This window comes from Pristiophorus japonicus, chromosome 1 (genome assembly GCF_044704955.1).
Source record: "Pristiophorus japonicus isolate sPriJap1 chromosome 1, sPriJap1.hap1, whole genome shotgun sequence".
Taxonomy (NCBI): domain Eukaryota; kingdom Metazoa; phylum Chordata; class Chondrichthyes; family Pristiophoridae; genus Pristiophorus; species Pristiophorus japonicus.
The window spans coordinates 349,831,940-349,856,256 of NC_091977.1; the positions used below are offsets into that span (position 1 = coordinate 349,831,940).

Below are 24,317 nucleotides of genomic sequence, written 5' to 3' on the forward strand. Positions count from 1 at the left end.
ACTCAGTTACATTGCTTTATTCGAGACGTAACACCCTTTGCAATTAAGGCCAAGATACCATTGGCCTTCCTGATCACTTACTGTACCTGCATACTAACCTTTTGTGTTTCATGTACTGTTGCACTTTGCAATCATTCTCCATTTAAATAATAATTTGCTCTTGGATTTTTTTCTGCCAAAGTGCATGACCTCACACTTTCCGACATTATACTCCATCCGCCAAATTTTTGCCCACTCACTGAGCCTGTCTATGTCCTTTTACAGATTTTTTGTGCCCTCCTTACACATTGCTTTTCCTCCTATCTTTGTATCGTCAGCAAACTTGGCTATGTTACACTCAGTCCCTTCTTCCAAGTTGTTAATATAGATTGTAAATAGTTGGGGTCCCAGCAATGATCCATGCGGCACCCCACTAGTTACTGGTTGCCAACCCGAGAATGAACCATTTATCCCGACTCTCTGTTCTCTGTTAGTTAGCCAATCCTCTATCCATGCTAATATATTACCCCCAACCCCGTGAACTTTTATCTTCTGCAGTAACCTTTTATATGACACCTTGTGTACATGTAAGTATGACCTTTCATTTCTCTTTCATGCACTGTTCTTATGGTCAACAACTGACCAGTGCAGTCCAATCTCTGAGAAATAACGTTGACTTCCAATACAAAAGCGAAATACTGCGGGTGCTGGAAATCTGAAATAAAAACAGAAAATGCTGGAACTGCTCAGCAGGTCAGGCAGCATCTGTGGAGAAAGAAACAGAGATACCGTTTCAGCTTGATGACCGTTCATCACCCTTACTGTTTGTATTATGTTCCAAACACAGATAAGGCTGCACACAGGGAGGTTAAAATAACAGTGACCTCAGTCTTTAATAAGACACTCCAGAGTGAGGAACAGGCCTTAGGGGCCGGATATATACAGTGCTCCCAAGGGATGCTGGGATCCCTTGGGACTTCAGGGGATGAGCTCCCTGGTGGCGGAACATGGCAGTGCATGCTTTACAGATACACAACATCACTCCCCCCCAAAAGTCAAAGTGAAAACTATTTACAAGGTGAGGCGGTCGGGAGCCTTTCTTTCCCTGGTGGACCGCCTCGGTACAAATGTCTGTTCTGGTGTGTTGGCTGTGCCCTCGCTGGGCTGGCGTGTTGTTGGCCTTGCAAGGCTGCTAGGTGAGCCTGGCCTTGCTGGGCTGTTGGGCATGATGGGTTCGATTTCCTGGTCCGGGGTGGTGTCATTGATCCTTTGGGTATGTGTTGTGGGCTCGAAAAAGGTGATGTCTGCTGTGGGTTGTTCAGGGCAGTCTGTGAACCGCAGCCTCGTTTGGTCCAGGTGCTTTCTGCAAATTTGTCCATTGTCTAGTTTGACTAAAAACACCCTATTCCCTTCTTTAGCTATCACCGTGCCCGCGATCCACTTGGGACCATGTCCATAGTTTAGCACATACACAGGGTCATTCAGATCAATTTCCCGTGACACAGTGGCGCGACCTTCGTTTACATTTTGTTGCTGCCGCCTGCTCTCTACCTGATCATGCAGGTTGGGGTGAACCAGCGAGAGTCTGGTTTTAAGTGTCCTTTTCTTGAGTAGCTCAGCCGGGGGCACCCCTGTGAACGAGTGGGGTCTCGTGCGGTAGCTGAGCAGTACTTGGGACAGGTGGGTTTGGAGTGATGGTTTGTACTGCCCGCTCCGCCTGCCCATTGGATGCTGGTTTAAACGGGGGCGAGGTGACATGTTTGATCCCATTACGGGCCATGAATTCTTTAAATTCGGCACTGGTGAAACATGGCCCGTTGTCACTGACCAGTATGTCAGGCAGGCAGTGGGTGGCAAACATGGCCCTCAGGCTTTCAATGGTGGTGGTGACGGTGCTTCCCGACATTATTTCACATTCAATCCATTTTGAAAAAGCATCCACCACCACCAGGAACATTTTACCGAGAAACGGGCCCGCATAGTCGACATGGATCCTCGACCATGGTCTGGAGGGCCAGGACCACAAACTTAGTGGTGCCTCTCTGGGACCATTGCTCAACTGAGCACACACGCTGCATTGCCGTACACAGGATTCTAAGTCGATACCAGGCCACCACACGTGGGATCTGGCTATCGCTTTCATCATTACTATACCGGGGTGTGTGCTGTGGAGATCCGAGAAGAACGTCTCCCTGCCCTTTTTTGGTAGCACTACGTGGTTACCCCACAACAGGCAGTCTGCCTGAATGGACAGCTCGTCCTTTCGCCGTTGGAACGGCTTGATTAGCTCTTGCATTTCAACTGGGATGCTGGCCCAGCTCCCATGCAGTAAACAGTTTTTTTACTAGGGTCAGCAGAGGATCTTGGCTGGTCGAAATCCTAATCTGGCGGGCCGTGACAGGTGATTTATCATTTTAAAATGCTTCCATGACCATCAACAAGTCTGTGGGCTGCGTCACCATCAACAAGTTTGCAGGCTGTGCCATTTCCACCCCCGTGGTGGGCAACAGTAGCCGACTGAGAGCATCCGCACAGTTCTCGGTGCCTGGCCTGTGGCGGATGGTATAGTTATACGCTGATAGCGCGAGTGCCCACCTTTGTATGTGGGCTGAGGCATTAGTATTTATCCCCTTGTTTTCAACGAACAGGGATGTAAGGGGCTTGTGATCGGTTTCCAGCTCAAATTTGAGGCCAAACATGTACTGATGCATTTTCTTTACCCCGAACACACATGCTAATGCCTCTTTCTCAATCATGCTGTAGGCCCTCTCAGCCTTAGACAAGCTCCTGGAAGCATAGGCGACAGGTTGCAACTTCCCCGGAACATTAGCTTGTTGTAATACACGCCCGACTCAGTACGACGATGCGTCACATGCTAGCACAAGTCTTTTACATGGGTTATACAATACAAGCAGCTTGTTGGAGCATAAACTGTTTCTGGCTTTCTCAAAAGCAATTACTTGGTTTTTTCCCCATACCCAGTTCTCACCTTTGCGCAATAACACATGTAGGGGCTTTAAGAGGGTGCTTAACCCTGGTAGGAAGTTACCAAATTAGTTGAGGAGTCCCAGGAACAACCGCAGCTCCATGACGTTCTGTGGCCTGGCGCGTTCCTGATAGCCTCTGTCTTGACGTCTGTGGGCTGAATGCTGTCCGCCGCGATCTTTCTCCCCAAAAACTCCACTTCTGTTGCCATGAAGACGGATTTCAACCTCTTCAGCCGCAGCCCTATGCAATCCAGTCGCTGGAGGACATCCTCCAGGTTTTGTAGGTGCTCGGTGGTGTCCCGACCCGTGACCAATATGTCGTCCTGAAAGACCATCGTGTGCGGTACCGACTTGAGTAGGCTCTCCATGTTTCTCTGGAAGATCGCTGCAGCCGACCGAATTCCAAACGGGCATCTGTTGTCGATGAACAGTCCCTTGTGCGTGTTGATGCAGGTGAGGCCCTTCGAAGACTCCTCCAGCTCCTGGGTCATGAAGGCTGAAGTCAGGTCGAGCTTGGTGAACGTCTTGCCTCCTGCCAGCATCGCAAATAGGTCGTCTGCCTTAGGTAGCGGGTATTGGTCCTATAGCGAGAAACGGTTAATAGTTACTTTATAATCGCCTCAAATCCTGACCGTGCCATCACTTTTGAGTACTGGAACAATCGGGCTGGCCCACTCACTGAATTCCACTGGGGAGATGATGCCCTCGCGTTGCAGCCTGACCAGCTCGATTTTCACTCTCTCCCTCATCATGTGAGGTACCGCTCGCACCTTGTGGTGAATGGGTCATGCCTCCGGGACCAAGTGGATCTGCACCTTCGCCACCGAAAAGTTTCCAATGCCTGGCTCAAAAAGGGAAGGAAATTTGTTAAGAACCTGGGTACATGAGGCCTCATCGACATGTGATAGCGTTCGGATGTCATCCCAGTTCAAGCGAATTTTGCCCAGCTAGTTCCTTCCAAGCAGTGCGGGGCCATCGTCCGGGACAATCCAGAGTGGCAGTTCATGCACCGTGCCTTCGTAGGTGACCGTGACCATGGCGCTGCCCAGGACAGTGATAAACTCTTTGGTGTACGTTCTCAGTTTCGTGTGGATCGGGCTCAGGGCTGGTCTGAATGCCTTGTTGCACCACAGTCTCTCAAACATCTTTTTACTCATGATGGATTGGCTAACGCCAGTGTCCAGTTCATGGCTACGGGTAAGCCATTCAATTTTACGTTTAGCATTATAGGTGGACATTTCGTCGAAAATGCGTGCACCCCATGCACTTCAGCATCTGCCTTCTCTCTCTGAGGCTCGAAATTGCTTTGATCCACCATGGACCAATCTTCCTCTGCCACATGGTGGTTAGCAGGTTTTGCAGAGCTTGCAGCTCGTTTGCAAGCTCGGAGGTGCTTCATTGTTCCACAGCTTTTGCAAACATACCCTTTGAAGCGGCATGAATAGGCTGAATGGAAGCCTCCACAACGCCAACAAGGTGTGAATTGCCTTGCATTCATCCTTTGTTGCGGACTCTGAGTCATCTGGGTCACCTGAGGCCTGCTCGCAGTTGCAGACTCGTGGTTTCTGCCCTGTACATTTCTGCTCGCAAACACAGTTCCAGTTAATTTATGAACATTGCTTGCACTTGTGTGCTGAGAGATTTGTTTGGTGTTATCACTGGTAGACATAAACGCCTGTGCTATCGCAATTGCCTTACTGAGGGTCGGTGTCTCTACAGTCAAAAGTTTTCTTATGGTGGTCTCGTGTCCAATGCCCAGTACAATAAAGTCTCTGAGCATTTGCTCCAGGTAGCCATCAAACTCACATTGTCCTGCAAGTCGCCTTAGCTCGGCGACGTAGCTCGCCACTTCTTGATCTTCAGATCACTGGCATTGTAGAACCGATACTTCGCCATCAGCATGCTCTCCCTCGGGTTAAGATGCTCCTGAACCAGTGTACACAGCTCTTCATACGACTTATCTGTGGGTTTCACCGGAGCCAAAAGATTCTTCATGAGGCTGTAGGTCGGTGCCCTGCAGACTGTGAGGCGGACCGCTCTCCTTTTTGCAGCGCTTTCTTCTCCGTCCAGCTCGTTGGCTACAAAATACTGGTGTAGCGGTTCGACGTAGGCTTCCCAGTCCTCAGCCTCCGAGAACTTCTCCCGGATGCCCACAGTTTGCTGCATCTTTGCGTTGGATTTGTGTACTCGTCACCAGTTATTGTGTTCCTAACACAGATGAGGCTTCACACAGGGAGGTTAAAGTAACAGTGACCTCAGTCTTTAATAAGATACTCCAGAGTGAGGAACAGGCCTTAGGGGCCAGCTTATATACAGTGCTCCCAAAGGATGATGGGATCCCTTGGGACTTCAGGGGATGAGCTCCCTGGTGGAGGAACAAGAGAGTGCATGCTTTACAGATACACAACAGTTTGATTGGGCTGTAAATCTTGAAAGGTAGTCACAAGATCCACTTATCTCTCATTTCTATTACCGAAAGGTGGAATAATGCACATGCGCTGAAACAAAGCAATGACAACAGGAATACACATATTACTTCTCAAGGGCAATAGTAACGGGCAATAAATGCTGGCCTTGCCTGCGACGTCCACTTTCCGGAACGTATTTTTAAAAACTATTCAAAATGAATGTGTAAATGTACGCCTTGTGTACTAAAAATGATCTATTTAATTTCTTTAGGGATGCAGGAAGCCTCCACGAAGCTCACAGAGTCACTACATGAGGTCTACGAGCCTGAATGGTATGGCAAGGATGATGTTAAAACTGTTGGGCAGGTAAGACCAAGCCTGCGTGGGTTAAGCTATATCTATAAGGACGATTGGTGCTGAGAAGGCCATTAAAATCAACTGAGCTTCAACTGCTTGTTCATTTCATTGCTGTTTGTGTGGGACTTGTTGAATTTTATGTGCAAAATGCTTTCAGATATTTTGAACTGAAAAGGTGCTATAGAAATACAAGTATTGCATGTTATTATACATAATAATATACAATATTATATACTCGGCAGCCTGTGTTCTAACTCGCACTATGTCCCGATCACCCCTGTGCTCACTGACCTACATTGGCTCCCAGTTAAGCAACGTCTCGACTTCAAAATTCTCATCCTTGTTTACAAATCCCTCTATGGTCCTCCCTATCTCTGTAATCTCTTTCAGCCTCACAACCCCACGAGAAGTCTGTGTTCTTCAAGTTCTGCCCTGTGAGCTTCCCTGATTATTACTGCTCAACTATCGGTTGAAGGTCGTGCCTTCAGCTGCCTGGGATCTAAGCTCTGGAACTCCCTCCCTCAACCTCTCTGCCTCTCTACCTCTCGTCCCTCCTTTAAGATGCTCCTTAAAACCTACCTCTTTCATCTGCTATAATTTCTTCTTACGTGGCACGGCGTCAAATTTATTTGTTTTATCTTATAACATTTATAACATGCCTTGGGACATTTTACTATGTTAAAGGTGCCATTTAAATAAAAGTTGTTGTTGTTATAAAGATTGCTACCTTTCATTTTGCCTGCCCACAACCCGTTAGCTTCACTCCAAACTAAAGTCTATGTTGGCCACTCGTTAAATACTTATATCGAGGCAGATATCAAAGGACAAATTTTTGGACTGTTGGTCAATCTGGCACAGAATGTGTAACTGAGGCAGGAAATCAGGTGGCGATCCCTACGCTGTAGCATCTGGCTGGCCTTTTAAGTTGGCCTAAAGTGCACGCACTGTGATGCAACAGCTCATTTAAATGATTAATGTGTTGTTAATCAAATGTAAATTAGTCCTAGTGGGACTCTCCGATCTTCTGGTGCTATGCACATGGGTAATAATGCCAGTGATGTTCTGGCCATGCATGGTAAGGACTTAAAGCTTGTTTGCTGGATTTTTAGTTGGTACAATCTAAATTCTGAATATGGGAATTAAATTCTCTGGAAAAAGTTAGGATAAAGCACAGCCAATTTATTTCCCTATAAGTGATTTGCATGTGTTTTTTTACCGTATCTTTGCCTGGTGCTTCTCCTTACTTGCATCACCGTAATCATGCCTGCTTCTGCCGTGCCTCAGCTCATGTTACTTAAACCCTCATCTATATATCTGTTAGCTCTAGAGATGACTATTCTAATGCTCTCTTGTCCAAACTCCCACCTTGCACCCTCTTTAAATTGAGTTAATCCAAAACTCTGCTACCCGTATCCCAACTCCCACAAAGACCCGTTCACCCATCACCCCTGTGCTCGCTGACTTACATTGGCTCCCGGTCCAGCAACACCTTGCTTTTAAAATTTTCATCCTTGTTTTCAAATCCCTTCATGACCCCTCCCTATCCCTGTAACCTCCTCCAGCCCTACAATCCTCCAAGGTCTCTGCGCTCCACCAATTCAGGCCTCGTGTGGAACCCGAATTTCATCGTTCCACCAACGGTGGCCGTGCCTTCAACTGCTCAAGCCCCAGGCTCTGGAATTTCCTCCTTAAACTCCTTTGTTTATCTACCTCTCTCCTCCTTTAGAACACTCCTTAAAAACTACCTCTTTAACCAAGCTATTGGACACCTGTCCTAATATCTCCTTATGTGGCTCGGTGTCAAATTTTGTTTGATAATGCACCTGTTTTTTCTTTATGCCTATTTGTGAAGTGTTTGGGGCGTTTCTTTACAGTATATAAATACAAGTTGTTCACTGTCACTGCTGGACCTTGTCGGATGGTCACAGAGCCCCAAATGACTGCACGCAATGAGTGTACTCAGAGCACAATCTGCTCTTAAATGCAGGTCCCAGAAGGGCCAAATCCCTGGGTTCTGCAGTTGAGGAAGGATAAAGTTAGTTCTCTGTTCCACCACATGCTCTGTCACATGTTCCGTTCACTCATACTCTATGCTTTGCCTAGTAATCCCTCTTCAAACTATCCTTAGTAGCTGTTCTGGCAACAGTTAGACTCAGTGATGCAGGGTGCTGTGTGCTGCTTACATACGATATCTCATGACGTGCTTAAGTGTATGTCCGTCCGAGTGAAGAGTAGCATTAATCAATTCTTGGGGTGTCGCTGGCAAGGCCGACATTTGTTGCCCATTCCTAGTAGTCCTTGAAAAGGTGATACTGGGATTTCTTCTTGAAAGTGGTTTGATACAATTGAATGGCCAGTTCAGAGGACAGTTAAGAATCAACCATGTTAGTTGGAGACTGGAGGCACATATAGACCAGACTGGGTAAGGAGACCATGTTTCCTTCCCTAAAGGACATTGGGGAAGGGCTCTGGTTTCAACCTTCCCCATTCCCTCCAAGTTCTCTTGCTCTATGGTTTGGAGAGTAACTTCTTCAAAGGGAGGAACTCAAGGGCTTGACATTGCCATCCCTCCTCCCATGCGGCTTTGCTCCCTGTTAGTTATATGCCACTTACTCCTGCAAACAGAGAACTAACCTTGTCCTTCCTCAGCTGCGGAACCCAGGGATTTGGCCTTTCTGGGACCTGAGTAGATTGTGCTTGAAGACATTCAAACCCAGGTGCTCAACCTGCATCCGTGTGTGTGTGTGTGTGTGTCTATGTCTGTGTGTGTGTGTAAACGGAAATGCATTATACAGCTAGGTTTTCCTAGAAGCTTGCTGTGTGGTAATGTATCAGGGCAGACCATCTGCTTATGCATTCTTGCAGTAATTCCCATTATGCAATTGTCCATTTGTCTCTGAGTGATTTGGGTTTTTGATGTATATCGCTTGGATTAAGACCCTGATGAACTGTACTGTTGTCATTACAAACTCTGAAATGATTCTTTTCTTGTTTCTCAGAATTCTGATTTACTGTGGGCAGACTTTCATCAGAAGCTGGTGGATCAGGCTTTGCTAACCCTAGACACGTATTTGGGCCAGTTTCCTGATATTAAGGTATTGTGTGATTACAAAGTAGTGGATTGATACCGGTCTCTCCACTCGCTGCTTACTGAGGGTAATTTTGACTTTGGCCGATAGTGTAAATCGGGTGATATCAGACCGGCTGCCCGCTATACTTCCATCCTGATTTTCATGAAGTCAATGGAAATGAAATTCGGGACAAATGTGTAACATGTAACTGATCCAATATTGCCTGTTTTACACTATCACCCAAACTCCAAATTGCCCCCATTGAATCGATACTTAAGTGTATGCCTGGTTAATATGGCCTATTAAATATGCAGAGCTTCACATGCTGGGAACAGGAATTCAGACGACTCACCCCTCCATGATTTTCTGTCCGTTAATTGCCATAGGAACAGAGACCTGGGGGTATATGTGCACAAATTATTGAAGCTGGCAGAGCAGGTTGAGAAAGTGGTTAAAATTTATAAATAGAGGCATAGAGTACAAAAGCAAGGAAGTTCTTATGAACCTGTATAAAACACTGGTTTGGCCTAAACTTGAGTATTGTGTCCAATTCTGGGCACCACACTTTAGGAAGGATATGAAGGACTTAGAGAGGGTGCAGAAAAGATTTACAAGAATAGTTCCAGGGATGAGGGACTTCAGTTATGTGGATAGACTGGAGAAGCTGGGGTTGTTTTCATTAGAGCAGAGAAGGTTGAGAGGAGATTTGATACAGATGTTCAAAATCATGAGGGGGTCTAGACAGAGTAGATAGAGAGAAACTGTTCCCATTGGCAGAAGGGTCGAGAACCAGAGAACACAGATTTAAGGTGATTGGCAGAAGAACCAAAGGCAACATGTGGAAAAACTTTTTTGCGCAACGAGTAGTTAGGATCTGGGTTGCACTGCCTGAAAGGGTGGTGGAGGCAGATTCAATTGTGGGTTTCAAAAGGGAATTGGATAAGTAGCTGAGGAAAAAAAAATGCAGGGCTATGGGGAAAGGGCGGGGGAGTGGGACTAGCTGAAGTGCTCTTGTAGAGATCCGGCACAGGCTCGATGGGCCAAATGGCCTCCTTCTGCGCTGTAACCATTTTATGATTCTGTGATTCTAACTCATCTAAGGTATGTTCAGTTGTAGTATTTGAGCCCATGTGTTTCACTTCAATCCACTTTGAGTGACTATCTACAAGTACCTGAAAATAATAATTTGCTTTCTCACAGAAGTCTCCATGTACTCTCTGAAAAGGTCTACTTGGCCATGACCAGGGTTGTGGTGGAGTTTTGGGTGGTTTGTTTCTGCAATTTTGGCAAACTCTGCATTTGCTGACAAGTGACTCAAGATCACTGTCTAATCCAGGCCGGTAAACAAAGCTTCTTGCAATTGATTTCATATTGACGATCCCTGGATGTTCAGTATGAAGTTCGGTCAGAATTCTATCTCTCAAAGAAGTAGGTACACCACTCTGTTTCCCTACTTGATACGACCTTGCTGACAAGACAACTTAGTACAATGGTTATGGAATGGTTTCAATTCTGTATCCATACACTGATCAGTCCATCCTTTCAAGCTGTTTTCATACACTCATTTCAGTGCTGAGTCATTTTGAGTCTCACCTGCAATCTCAGTTGCATTCACGGGAAAGTCTTTGGTAACTGCACCTAGCGTGAAAATCGCACCTTCACTCCCATCATAGGAGATCTCATGTGGCAACCTGGACAAGGCATCTGCGATTGCGTTTTGCTTTGCTGTGCAATATTCAATCGTGTAGTCATATTGTGACAACACTGCCCACGTTGCATTCTTAATGCGGCCGTTGCAGGGATGGCAGATTTGGGTCCCAATATTGCTAGGAGCAATTTATCAGTTATCAGGGTAAACTTTCTGTCGATCAGGAACTGTTGGAATTCCAAACACTATGGCGAGTGCTTCCTTTTCAATTCGTGCATAGTTTCTTTTGCTCTTTGTGAGGGTTCGCGATGCAAACATGACTGGTTTCTCTTGGCCATCGTCCATTACTTATGGCTTATGACAGCTCCCACACCATAGCTGGAAGCATCACACACTAACTTAAGCTCACGCTCTACTTTGCACAAATAGAGCATCGCTAGAGAGACTTCTCTTACAAGCATTGTAAGCTCCCTGTTGTGCTTTCGTCCACTTCCACTCGACATCCTTCTTGAGGAGCTCGACCATGGAGCTAACATGGTCGTTAACTCAGGTAAGAAACGTGGGTAGTACTCGACCATTCCAAGGAAAGGTCTTAACTCAGACACATTCTGTGACTTTCGAGCATTGATGACAGCATCAAACTTTTTCTTCACTGGTTGCAAGCCATTTGCATCAATTTTCAGGCCAAGATATACAACCTCGGGCTGCATAAAAGCACATTTGCTCCTTTTCAATTTGACATTGTGGGCATTCAACTTTTGAAACACTATCTAACTCTTCTATATTTTCTGCCTTGCTGCTTGTTGCGATCAGCACATCGTCTTGATTGCATAAGCAATTTGGAACTCCTTGCAAAATCTTATCTGTCGTAGCCTGGAAGATTTTGGGGGAGGAATTTACACCATACAAGAGCTTGGTATATGAGTACAATCCCTTGTGTGTGTTGATGGTGAGTTACTGTTGACTCACTTTGTCAACATTCAGCTGAGCGTAAGTATGTGACAGATCAAGCTTGGAGAAAACCTTTGACCCAGAGAGTGCTGCATACAAATCTTGGCTGATAGTAACTTTATAGTCACCACACAAGCGTACAGTTTTGTCTGCTTTGGGCACTACCACAATCGGGGTAGCCCATTCACGTTTGTCAGTATTTACTAGCACTCCGTTCTCTCTGAGTTTCGCTAACTCTTCCTCCACCTGACTTTTCAATGCATAGGGGACCAGCTTTACAATAGACAGCCTTCGTGTTGGACTTGATGCAGATATGCACGTCACACCCAGTCGTGCCCTTATAACTGTCTCTGAACATGCTTTCGTACATGTCCAACATACTATCGAGTTGCAAGGATATATTTGCTTTGGAGGCAGTTCAGAGAAGGTTCACTAGGTTGATTCGGAGATGAGGGGGTTGAGTAGGTTGGGCCTCTACTCATTGGAATTCAGAAGATTGAGAGGTGATCTTATCGAAACGTATAAGATTATGAGGGGGCTTGACAAGGTGGATGCAGAGAGAATGTTTCCACTGATGGGGGAGACTAGAACTAGAGGGCATAATCTTAGAATAAGGGGCCGCCCATTTAAAACTGAGATGAGGAGAAATTTCTTTTCTCAGAGGATTGTAAATCTGTGGAATTCGCTGCCTCAGAGAACTATGGAAGCTGGAACATTGAATAAATTTAAGACAGAGATAGACAGTTTCTTAACCGATAAGGGAATAAGGGGTTATGGGGAGCAGGCAGGGAAGTGGACCTGAGTCCATGATCGGATCAGTCTAGATCATATAAAATGGCGGAGCAGGCTCGACGGGCCGTAAGGCCTACTTCTGCTACTATTTCTTATGTTCTTATTATGTATTCTTTGAAGCATCTACATGGAAGTTGTTTTTCCAGTCTAGTTTTAACTTTCTTTACCTGTGAGAGTTGTCCTGTTGTTGTAGCTCGCTACAATAATAGGCAGCTTTACTGACTGGCCATTGTGTTGAACTGTACATTCCATTTGTCCGCATGTCTCTAGGATTTCTCCAGAGTAGGTTTTTAACTCTATGCTACTCTTTGTAAGTGGTACTTGATCCATTTTACTCTCATATGTGTCCTTACTCATGATAGAGCAGTCTGCTGCTGTGTCGATATACATGTCAATATATTGCTCGTTGATCAAATGTTTTGTGTGGAAGTCTTTTTCACGACTGCTAGCATTGCCGCTAGTTGCATAGATACTGTAGATGCCTAGTTCTTCAACATCAGGTATGTTAAGTTCAACATTGTGAACTCTTCCCTTTTGTTGACGCTGCTTTGCATTGCCACTAGAATGGTTTTTACTTTTGATCTAGCTCTGCAAGCTGTTGAAATATAGCCTTGCTTCTGGCAGTGAAAAGACTTCACATTTCTGTATTGGCAGGACTGTGGTAAGTGATTTCCATTGCAGCGATAACAATTCACTGAACTGCTCTCACCGGCATGCTTTTGACTCGGTCTCGCAGCTTTATGTTTGGCAGTGGCTTTGTGACTGTAGACTTCAGTTGCACTCGTCACTTGAGTTGGACAGAGCTACCTAATATTCTTAGACGCCATCTCCATAGATAGAGCAATTTTGCATGCTATTTCAAATGTTAGGTTTGGAGTGTTCAGTAACGTGGATTGTGTGCACTAGTCCACACACACATTATCTCGCAATGCACGATCCAAAAATATGCCTAAGTTACAATGCAAAGACAGGTTCTTAAGAGCTATAATGTACTCACTGATGGTTTCACTCCGTTTTTGGTTTCTGGTATCAAACTTATAGTTCTCTGCTAATTCTAATGGCTTTATGTCTAAATAGTCCTTGAGTTTCTCGACAATGTCTGCAAACAACACATCTTTCGCTTTCCCTGGCGCGAGTAGGTTTGTCAGTGTTTCGTAGATATCTGTCCCGATCTCTGTTAAAAAAATGGCTTTCTTCAGTTCACGAATTACTTTATTTTGAGCTTGAACATTCTCATCTGCACCATCAGTCTCAGTAATGTGATGGGCCTAAAAAACATCTACATCCGTTCGAGGTAAGAACTGAATGGTTCACGAGCTCGGTCATACATGGCGAGGCTTCTGATGAATCCCGTAAGGACAACTGTGATTGTCCCGATCCCGTTGAACAGTGACTCAGCACGCTACCTGTGAGAATCAATGAGCCGTTACTATGTATACATACATGCAAAGGCGAAGCACAGACAATTCTGCATGAGCATTAATGGTAAAACATCACAAAAAATCAGTTTAGGTGTCACAGATTCACCTTAAACTTGTCCACTCGAAGGTTGAAAACTGTGTCCTTCCATGATTCCTAAAAATGGCTTTGGGATCACATCCTTATCACCAAAATGTAATATACTTGGGTAGAACAATTGAAGGACAGAGACAGGATGAGTTGCTCGTCCAAGGGGTTGATTTATGAAGATAGGTTGAATAGGTTGGGCCCATACTTATTGGAGTTCAGAAGAATGAGAGGTGATCTTATCGAAACATATATGAGGGGGCTGGACAAGGTGGATGCAGAGAGGATATTTCCACTCATAGGGAAAACTAAAACAAGGGCTAGAACCTTCACTTTCTTTGCATGCTTAACGCCCACTTAATGCCCATTTTACTGCTGAAATGACATATAATGCCCAGATATCGCCCATTTAGCCACAAGATAGATACTGACGGGCATTTTTTGGAAACTTATCGCCGAGCGTTACTTTCCCCATGTGCTTAACGCCAGGAAAAAATAATACTGCCTATCCACTGTTTTTGGGCGGAATCATCAGACTGGACGAAATCAATGCCCATAATATCGCTCAGCGTTAATTTCTGCACTGATTTAACACCGAGATTCAATAACACCGCCCGCCCACTTTTTTTTGTCGTAAAGAGCATATTTACCGAAACTAGCAGCCATGAGATCACCCAGCGTCACTTTCACCACCTCGCACACATATCGCCCACAATATCGCTCGCCCAAAAAAACGCCCAGAAAAAGTGGAACCAACCGTAATTAATCACAGCGTTATGGACGCCATGTTCTACATCACATGTCGCATCCTTTAAAAGGCTGCTGTGCTTCAACCTCGGGGGAGTTCGAATGTACTCTGGAGGTCGTTGGAGTTGATGTGAACATCTGTACAAACATCTTGACCATACTTGACCGATTGGAATTGAAGAGGTGTCTTCGTCGGGACATTCATTGTTTGTGACCAATCGGTGGAAAACAGATAGCTATTGGAATGGGGCCTGTCCTTTCTCACCCTCTCTTGATGACCAATTACATGCAGCAGACTCGAAATCGCTGAAGGTACGCTCCACAGCATGATATGCCCAATGTAAGACGTGCCAGACTGAGGAGAAGGACCAGACGTTATAGCCCCCCGAAAGTACAGGGAGAAGCAGTCTTACCTCGACTTGCCCGACACCACCTGCCTTCGGAGACTGCGCTTCCACAAAGTGGTTATCGCTGAGGTATGCCAACTTATAAGGGGAGATCTGCAGCCTGCCAGCACCATCAGTACTGCACTGTCTGTCAAGGTCAACTGACCGCGGCACTTTCGTTCTCCGCCTCGGGTTCTTTTCAGGCCTCAGCTGGTGACATTTCCAGACTTTCTCAGCATGCCACACATTGCTGCATTAGACAGGTCACTGAAGCCCTATATGCATGCAGGAGGGACTTGATTAGCTTCCCTATGACCAGGGAGGCACAGAGTGAGAGGGCTCTAGAATTACAAACTTCTCCAAAGTGCAGGGAGCAATTGACTGTATGCACATTGCGATGCAGGCACCTTTTCAGGATGCAGAGGTTTTCAGGAACCGCAAGGGATTCCACTCACTGAATGTTCAACTCGTTGTCGACCACCAGCAAATCATACTGGCAGTGAATGCTCAATTTCCGGGCAGCAACCATGATGTTCACATCCTGCGTGACTTGTTTAACAATCAGCCACAAGTTCAATACTGGATGCTTGGTGACAAAGGATATGGCCTCGCCACCTGGCTGATGACCCCCCTGCGTGACACCTACACTGAAGTCGAGAGGCTAAACAACGAGAGCCACAGAGCCACTTGCAATATCGTGGAGAAAACCATTGGAGTGCTTAAGCAGCACTTTAGATGCCTGGACCACTCAGGAGGCGAACTCCAATACCACCCTGAGCAGGTAGCTCAATTCATGGTGGTGTGCTCCATGCTGCACAACTTGGCTATCAGGAGGGGACAAGAATTGCCTGATGAGTCTGACAGTCCATCTCACCAGAGAGAGGAAGAGGAGGATGAGGAGGCGGACGCTGACATCGGCCCAGACAATCAGGCTGATCCTGAAGCCATGCCCCCGCCCCCCTGTAGACCGCATGAAAGGGCCCGTGGTGACATCATAGCTGCAAGATTCTTACGTCAGGAGCTCATAAATGATCGCTTTGCCTGAAAGAACGTTGGTGTTATTTACAAGGCTGACACACTGCTGGGCGTGCAGGTAATACATCAATGGTGGGCATCACCTTGGTGACAATTAAAGTTTAAGTTGATTGAAGTTAACTGTCATTATACCCTTTGATGTTAAGGAATCACCAGCGTGCAGCTATCTGAGCCAATGCGCAACAAGGATTTGTTAAATAAAAAACATTTAAACCGAACAGTTGTCTGAAATCATCAGTATTTCTATAAAAACCAACCCTTCCCTGCCCACTTCTCCTCCCCACCTCTACCCCTTCCCGTTCCCATCCTGACTCAAAGCCGCTGGCCGAGGAGCTCCTCGGGCGCAGTTTCATTGGGGGGGTGGGGATGATGGCCGAACTGCTGCTTGGACGGATACGGGAGAGGACGGTCCCGAGGTGGGAACGTGCTCTGAGCCAGAAGCAAGATGTTGCTCCTGGCTCTCATGTGTGGTTGGCAAAGGGGGTGTGGCACCTTAGGGTGCAGTGCCACGCTCCGGGACCACTGGGAGCCCTCTGCCACCAGTGTTCCTGGCTACCAGCTTCAGGGCCTCCACCATCCCTTCCATGTTATATATTATTTGTTGGACAAAAAATTGGTGCCAACTATGTTCTTGGTGCTTAGTCGTCGTCTTGCTGCTGGTGAATCTCCCTCGTGCCTCTCACAACAGTCAAACAAGCACACATCACACCCACACACGCTTTCAGTCCCTCTCTGCTCCCTCTCTTTCTGTCTCCTCTTCTGCGCATATCATAATGACCCTTAACCTCCTGAATCGCGGGAATCGAGCGTGGCCATGCTGTTGCTAAGGATGGCGGCACTTTACGGCAAAAGGTCAGCGAGATTTAACGCTATCACCCATTTTATATCGCTTGTGGTAACGCCCATTTTCAAAAATGTAAACTAGGTGCTTTGAGAATGGGCGAGAAGCCAGCGATCTGAAAACCCATTTTTACCACCCACTCCGGAAATAACGCCCATTTTTGGGCGATAAGCACCAAAGTGGAAAATCTAGCCATAATCTCAGAATAAGGGGCCGTCCATTTAAAACTTAGATGAGGACGAATTTCTTCTCTCAGAGGGTTGTAAATCTATGGAATTCTCTGCCCCAGGGAGCTGTGGAGGCTGGGTCATTGAATATATTTAAGGCGGAGATAGACAAATTTTTGAGCGATAAGGGAAGCGATATGGGGAGAGCAGGGAAGCGGAGCTGAGTCCATGATCAGATCAGCCATGATCTTATTAAATGGTGGAGCAAGCTCGAGGGGCTTCTATTTCTTAAGTGCTTGCTTTATTGGGCCAGAGTGAACTGACCATGCTCATGCCAAACCATGTGATAATACATTACGTTTTACAATATTTCTATTGTTTTAAATGGGAGAAGTCGTAAACATCTTGCTTTCTCAGATTTGTTACCTCTTACCTCCACTATGTGACAATTCATATGTTTCTACATTACAATATTAAAAGCAAAAGTTATAAGTTGTATTGGACCTATACCTTATCAATAACTTTAATGAATTAGTTGATTTCCTTACTAAGGAGCTATTTTGCTATTTTCCATTGGACCAACAAGATTAGTATAACTCTCTTAATTTTGTTCTTGCATTCCTTTCCTGTTGCATTTAATTGAAGTTTTATCATGTAACACTATCAGTTCTGCGTCTGTCTTTGATTATAGATCATTTAACACTGGTCTGATTTTAAACTCTAATTGAAAGACAATATTTTACACAGATGTTCTATCCTTGAACCTACAGATCAATGTGTTAACGATCGACATAAGTGAAAATAACACAACCTTCAAACAAATCTTTGTTTCTATTTCCCTTAACTTGGCTATAGTATCTTCCGCTGAGGTCACCAAACCATGCTTTAATTAGGTCTCAATGGGCTGGTGCCAAACAGTGCCATATTCAAGGCTCAGCGAATGATAAGTTGCCAGGTGGGATTTGTCTTTCATTAAAATGGTGACATAGCAGAAAATGAAATCTCTGCTTGTACTGTTTTTTAAAGTACTGAAGTCGGCAGTTTGCAAATTAACCCTTTCCAGCCCATGTCTCCTCACACCTACGTCTGACTTGGAAAGTTGTGGGTTCCTGCCCCACTGCAGGACTTGAGCATGTGATATTTCAGCGCAGTGCTTGAGTACTGAAGGATGCTGCACTGTTAGCGCTGTTGTCTTTTGGATGAGTTGTTAAACTGAGACCCAATTTATTTGCTTAGGAGGATGGAAAATATTTCATGGCATAGGGCAGGGATTCTCAACCGGGGTCCGCGGCTAACTTCGGGCCCGTGAGAAGATTCCAAAAGGTCCCTCAAATCAACACCTTTCAAGAATAAAATCTTGTTAAAAATCCCATTCTGCGAGCACGATCAATTTTTAAAAAGCGAGACTGATCAGTGATCACTAGCGATGTCAGTGGTTCCTCGTTTATTACTAAGAATGAGACCTCGAAATAGACTATGTATTTTTTTTCACCTAAATAAAAAGGAGAGTTTAAGTCAGTGCACTGCTGCGAGGTTGGGCCAATGTACCGCCTCCGCGGTTGAAGGAGAGGAGAAGTGACTCTCCCTCCCTCACCACCCCCAGATCCGTTAGTGACAGTTGGAAGCGGGTTATCTTCCCAGCAGGCCATGCGGCGCACGCTCTCCTGCCCACCATATTTAAATTGGGTAAGCGGTCGGTGGGGTTTGATGCCCGTTTTGTGGGGTAATGGGCTGGAAATTAAGCAAAGAGAGGCGGCGAATGCTCAGCTGACTTCACCTTTCGCTCTTTATGATGGCTGCTTGTCCGTGGCAGCTGTTTACAGAGCCAAATATGGCTCGGGCAGCTGATCAAACTGCCTGTTGCCGCTGGGAGCTCACGGTCCTGGGTCCGAGTCCCAGGGACATCATGCATGCGAGGTGCAGATGGCCATGAAAGTTAACCTTTTTAACTATAATATACCATTTTGGTGAAGTGAGCCTGGAGCTAAGATGCACATCGTAAATGGTCATCCATCTGATTTGCTGTTGTGGGACCTTGTGCATGAATTTGCTGCTGGTTTTTAAGCACGTGACAGGAACCACTCTTAAAAAAATAGTTGTGTTGTGTAACAGGAGGGCCGTGGAATTTTTATAACATGGGAGGGGGTCTCAGAAGCAAAAAGATTGGGAACCCCTGGCATAGGGAGTTCTCCTGCTGATGACCAATGACCACCTTCCTAAATCACTACCCCCAAAAAACAAAGTAATTGATTATTCATCTTATTTAATGTTTTGGTGGCTTTGTTTGCCCTACATAACAGTGTGACTGCACTTCAGAAGTAACTTATTGGCTGTGAAGCACTTTTGGATGTGATAAGGACCTATACACATGCAAGTTTTTTCTTCAACAGCGGCCTTATTAAGGACTTGTACAAATTCAGTATCATCTCCTTGCCCCCAGGTACAAAACCAAGGATTGTTGGCCTAATCCATTTCTTTTTTCTATGACCTTGACCACTTGCACAGTCACCTTTTAATGACTTGTTTATCTGCACCTCAGCGGCCTTCTGCTCTTCTCCATTTGTCTAGTCTAGAAACGAATTGGGGATGCTTGGGGATTTGTACTGTTTACAACCTTACTGCTGCCCTGAGCAAACACACCTTCTGTTTCTATGAACAAGTTGCAATCCATCAGACTTGCTGAAATACAAATAGGTATTTACTGATGTCACAACTGAGCATTCTGTTTATTACCATTTCCGCTTTTCAGTTTCTCCAGCTTTTGTTAAGTTAGGAAAATATAGAAACATGAGAGTCGTAGCTGTGGCTCAATGGTAGCACTCTTGCTTCTGAGTCAGAAGGTTGTGGGTTCAAGGCCTCCTGCAGAGACTTGAGCACAAAGTCCAGGCTGATACTCCAGTGCAGTACTTGAGAGCACTGTATTGTCAGAAGTGCCATCTTTCAGATGAGATGTTAAATCGAGGCCCTGTCTGCCCTCTCAGGTGGACATAAAAGATCCAATTACACTATTTTAAAGAAGAGCGGGGGAGTTCTTCCCAGTGCCCTGGCCAGCATTTATCCCTAAACCAACATAACTAAATAACAGATTATCTGGTCATGATCATCTGGCTGTGCGCAAATTGGCTGCCACATTTCCTACATTACAGCAGTGACTGCACTTCAAAAGTATTTCATTGGTTGTAAAGTACTTTGGGAGGTCACGAAAGGTGCTATATAAATGCAAGTCATTCTTTCCCACTACGTGCTGCTGGCAGCCACGGCTCTCCTCGTGGAAGGTAATTAGATAAAACTGTTCCTTTATTCTAAATCATCTAGCAGCTACACAAAGAGAGATAACCGGTCACTTGATCACATGATTGTACATTTTCCTTTTTTTCCTATGATGGCATTCAGTTGTAAGTGGGATAGTGCTTTCAGGAGTGTCTGCCAGATGTAGAGTCAGTGTGAAACACATTAACTGCAGCAATGTTGCAGCTGCAGTATAAATAGGATCCCGATGATAATATTGTTCTCACTTCTTTTTGCATCTCACCCAGACTCGAATCGCAAAACGCAGCAGAAAGCTGGTCGACTATGACTGTGCACGACATCACCTAGAATCCTTGCAGCACTCAAGGCGAAGGGATGATAGCAAGCTCACCAAGGTACGTCGCTGGAAAGGATTAATTATTTGAACTTGTTCCTCTCGACATTGGATTGCCAAAGTGAAATTAGATATATACAGTATTGAACCATCAAGTGAAGTATTTGAAAGTTGGTTCCTATGTCTCACCAGGTTTATACAAGACTGACCTCTGAACACCAGCAAATGTTAAAGTTCTCCAAAATATGATCTGTCTTTAAAGGATATGGGTATCACTGGCAAGGCTAGCATTAATTGCCCATCCCTAGTTTCCCTGAGTTTGACACAATTGATTGGCTTGCTCAGCAACTTCAGAGGGCAGTTAAGAGTCAACCACTCTGGTGTGGGCTTGAGTCACATATAGCCCCGACCAGGTTAGGACGGCAAGTGTCATTCCCTAAACAACATTAGTGAACCAGTTGGGTTATTATGACAATCCAACAGTTTCATAGTCACTTTCACTGATACCAGCGTTTTATTTTGGATATTTTTAAAACTGAATTCGAATTCTCAAACTGCCATGGTGGGATTTGACCTCGTGTTCTACTGGATTATTAGTCCAGTAAAATAACCACTATGCTACCATAGCTGGAACATGCTTTGTCATGTTTATAAATAGAAGATGGCACATGTAATGTATTTGCTTCATGGGTTCTTTACTTAAGAATTCATAGCAACATATTGCTATTAAAAACTAGTTGGTTTATTAGCAAAGGTTTAACAATCACACTACACATTACCAGTTCATCCACCAGGCCCACAACCACCTGCCTCATCTTGGATCCCCTGAACCCAACTGGCTAAGCTACTCACAGTTCCATAAACCTGTGAGCATACTCACAGGTGCATACATTACAGCATGCTATGGGTAGGTTTCCAACTTTGTGTTACCAACAGGGAACTTTGCCTGCCAAGCACATGGATTGGAAATTTTTACATTCACAACCTATGATGTGGGAACAGAGCATGCCCAGGTTTCAAATCTGTGCTCTCTGCAGTGGGCCTCACCGCTGGCAGCAGGAAGTGAGAAAATGGCCCCGAGTGACACAGTTAGGATCCACCCCTTCCAGCTATGATCAATGGTTTCTATAATGCATGGTTAATCCCCATTTTACACCCAGGCAGCAAGTCTACCTCAATCTACCTCAAGGTCTCTCTACTCCAACTATTATGCTCATAATAAAGGATGAAACTGAGTACTGTATACAATGAGTAAGTGTGACCTTAGCTCCTTTAATTGGACTCCAGAGTGCTGGTACAGCAGGGAGGCCTGCTTATATACAGTGCTCCCAAGGGATGCTGGGATCCCTTGGGACTCCAACAGGAAGGCCCTCTGGTGGTGGTGTGACACAGGTTGCCAAAGGTTACATACATAACATCACTCCCTCGCCAAGTCAATAGTACACTTATTTACAGGGTGAGACGATCTGGGGCTTTTCGCTCCCTTGTCGATTGTCTCGGTACAAATGCAGGCGTGGGTGAGTTGGTTGGTTCTTCACTGGGCTGCTGGGCAGCTGGCCTTGCCGGGCTGCTGGGGATGGTGAGTTCGTCTTCATGGTCAACCGTGATGTCTGTTCCCACTTGTGTGTGTGTTGGAGGGTCGAAGTTGGTGGTGTCCTCTTTGGGTTGCTCGTAGCTGTTAGCGAACCGCAATTTGGTTTGGACCAAATGTTTCTGCAAGTTAGTCCTTTGGCCAATTTGACCTGAAACACCCTCCTCCCTTCTTTGGCTATGACCGTGCCAGCAAGCCATTTGGAACTATGTCCATAATTGAGTACAAACAGAGGGTCATTGACCTCAATATTGCGTGACAAGTTTGCGCGATCATTGTACATGCTTTGTTGATGCCGCCTGCCCTCGACGTGGTCATGGAGATCAGGGTGGACAAGAGAGAGCCTTGTTTTGAGCGCCCATTTCATGAGCAACTTGGCTGGGAGAACCCCGTGAGCAAGTGGGGTCTGGTGCGGTAGCTGAGCAGGACTCGGGACAATCGGGTCTGCAAGGAGCCTTCCGACACGCGTTTCAAGCTTTGCTTGATGGTTTGAACTGCCCGTTCTGCCTCGCCGCTGGATGCGGGCTTGAATGGGGCAGATGTGACGTGCTTGATCCCATTGCGGGTCATGAATTCCTTGAATTCAGCACTGGTGAAACACGGCCCATTGTCGCTGACAAGGACATCAGACAGGCCGTGTGTGGCAGACATGGCTCGTAGGCTTTCGATGGTGGCGGTGGACGTGGTTACAGACATTATTACACATTCAATCCATTTTGAATAAGCATCCACAACAACCAAGAACATTTTGCCTAGAAATGGGCCCGCAAGGTCAACATGGATCCTAGACCACATTTAGGAGGGCCATGGTCACAAACTTGGCGGTGCCTCTCTGGATGCATTGCTTAGTTGAGATCAAGTGTTTCCCTGCGCACGCATGACTCTAAATCTAAGTCGATGCCGGGCCACCACACATGAGATCTGGCTATGGCTTTCATCATTACAATGTCTGGGGGTGGAGGGGGGGGTGGGCGGTGCTGTGCAGGTCGCGTATGAACGTTTTTCTGCCTTTTTTGGGGTTTACCCACGCGATTACCCCACAAAAGACAATCCGCCTTTAAGGACATTTCGTCTTTGCGGCTGTGGAACAGCTTAATCTCTTCCTGCAACTCCGCTGGGACGCTGGATCAGCTCCCATGGAGGACACAGTTTTTTTTACCAGGGACACTAAAGGATCCTGGCTGGTCCAGGTCCTGATCTGACGGGCCGTAATGGGTAACTTTTCGTTTTGGAATGCATCCATCACCATGAGCAAGTCTGCAAGCTGTGCCATTTCCATCCCGATGGGCAATGGTAGCCGACTGACAGCATCAGCGCAGATCTCTGTGCCCGGTCTGTGGCGGATTATATAGTTGTATGCAGACTGCATGAGCGCCCCTCTTTGGATGCGGACAGAGGCATTGGTGTTAATCTCTTTGCTCTCTGAGAATAACGATATGAGCGGCTTATGGTCAGTTTCCAGCTCAAACTTGAGACCAAACAAATGTTGGTGCATTTTCCCACCCCATAAACGCACGCCAGAGCTTCTTTTACAATCATGCTGTACACCCTTTTGGCTTTGGACAGACTCCTGGATGCATAGGCGACCAGTTGCAATGTTCCCGATTCGTTAGCCTGTTGTAACACACACCCGACCCCGTATATCGACGCATCGCAAGCTAGCACTAATCGTTTACATGGGTTATACAGAACAAGCAGTTTGTTTGAACATAACAGATTTTTGGCTTTCTCAAAGGCAGCCTCTTGTGAATACCCCCATACCCAGTCATCTCCCTTGCGCAGTAGCACATGTAGGGGTTCTAGCAAGGTGCTTAACCCGGGTAGGAAATTACCGAAATAGTTGAGGAATCCCAGGAACGACCGCAGCTCCGTCACGTTCTGTGGTCTCGGCGCGTTCTTGATGGCCTCCGTCTTGGCGTCGGTGGGTCTGATGCCGTTTGCTGCGATTCTTCTTCCCAAGAACTCGACCTCTGGCGCCAGGAAAACACACGTCGAGTGTTTCAACCTGAGTCCCACGCGATCTACCCGACTTAGAACCTCTTCCAGATTCTGCAAGTGTTCGATGGTGTCCCGATCTGTGACCAGTATGTCGTCCTGGAAAACCACGGTACGTGGAACCAAATTTAGCAGGCTCTCCATGTTCATTTGGAAAATTGCCGTGGCCGAACAAATCCCAAACGGGCATCTGTTATAGATGAACAGACCTTTGTGCGTGTTGATGCAGGTGAGGCCTTTCGAAGATTCCTGCGTCATGTAGGCCGAGGTCAG

General features: G+C 46.0%; 1 protein-coding gene across 1 annotated transcript in view; it reads left to right on the forward strand.

The window, feature by feature from the left end:
• amph (amphiphysin) overlaps positions 1 to 24,317 on the forward strand; it is a 541,139-nt gene that overhangs the window by 298,990 nt on the left and 217,832 nt on the right. Inside the window, exons 4-6 of the mRNA XM_070890365.1 lie at positions 5,646 to 5,740; positions 8,731 to 8,826; positions 20,412 to 20,519. Coding sequence (XP_070746466.1) covers positions 5,646 to 5,740; positions 8,731 to 8,826; positions 20,412 to 20,519 — 299 coding nt within the window. The remainder of the gene's footprint in view (positions 1 to 5,645; positions 5,741 to 8,730; positions 8,827 to 20,411; positions 20,520 to 24,317) is intronic.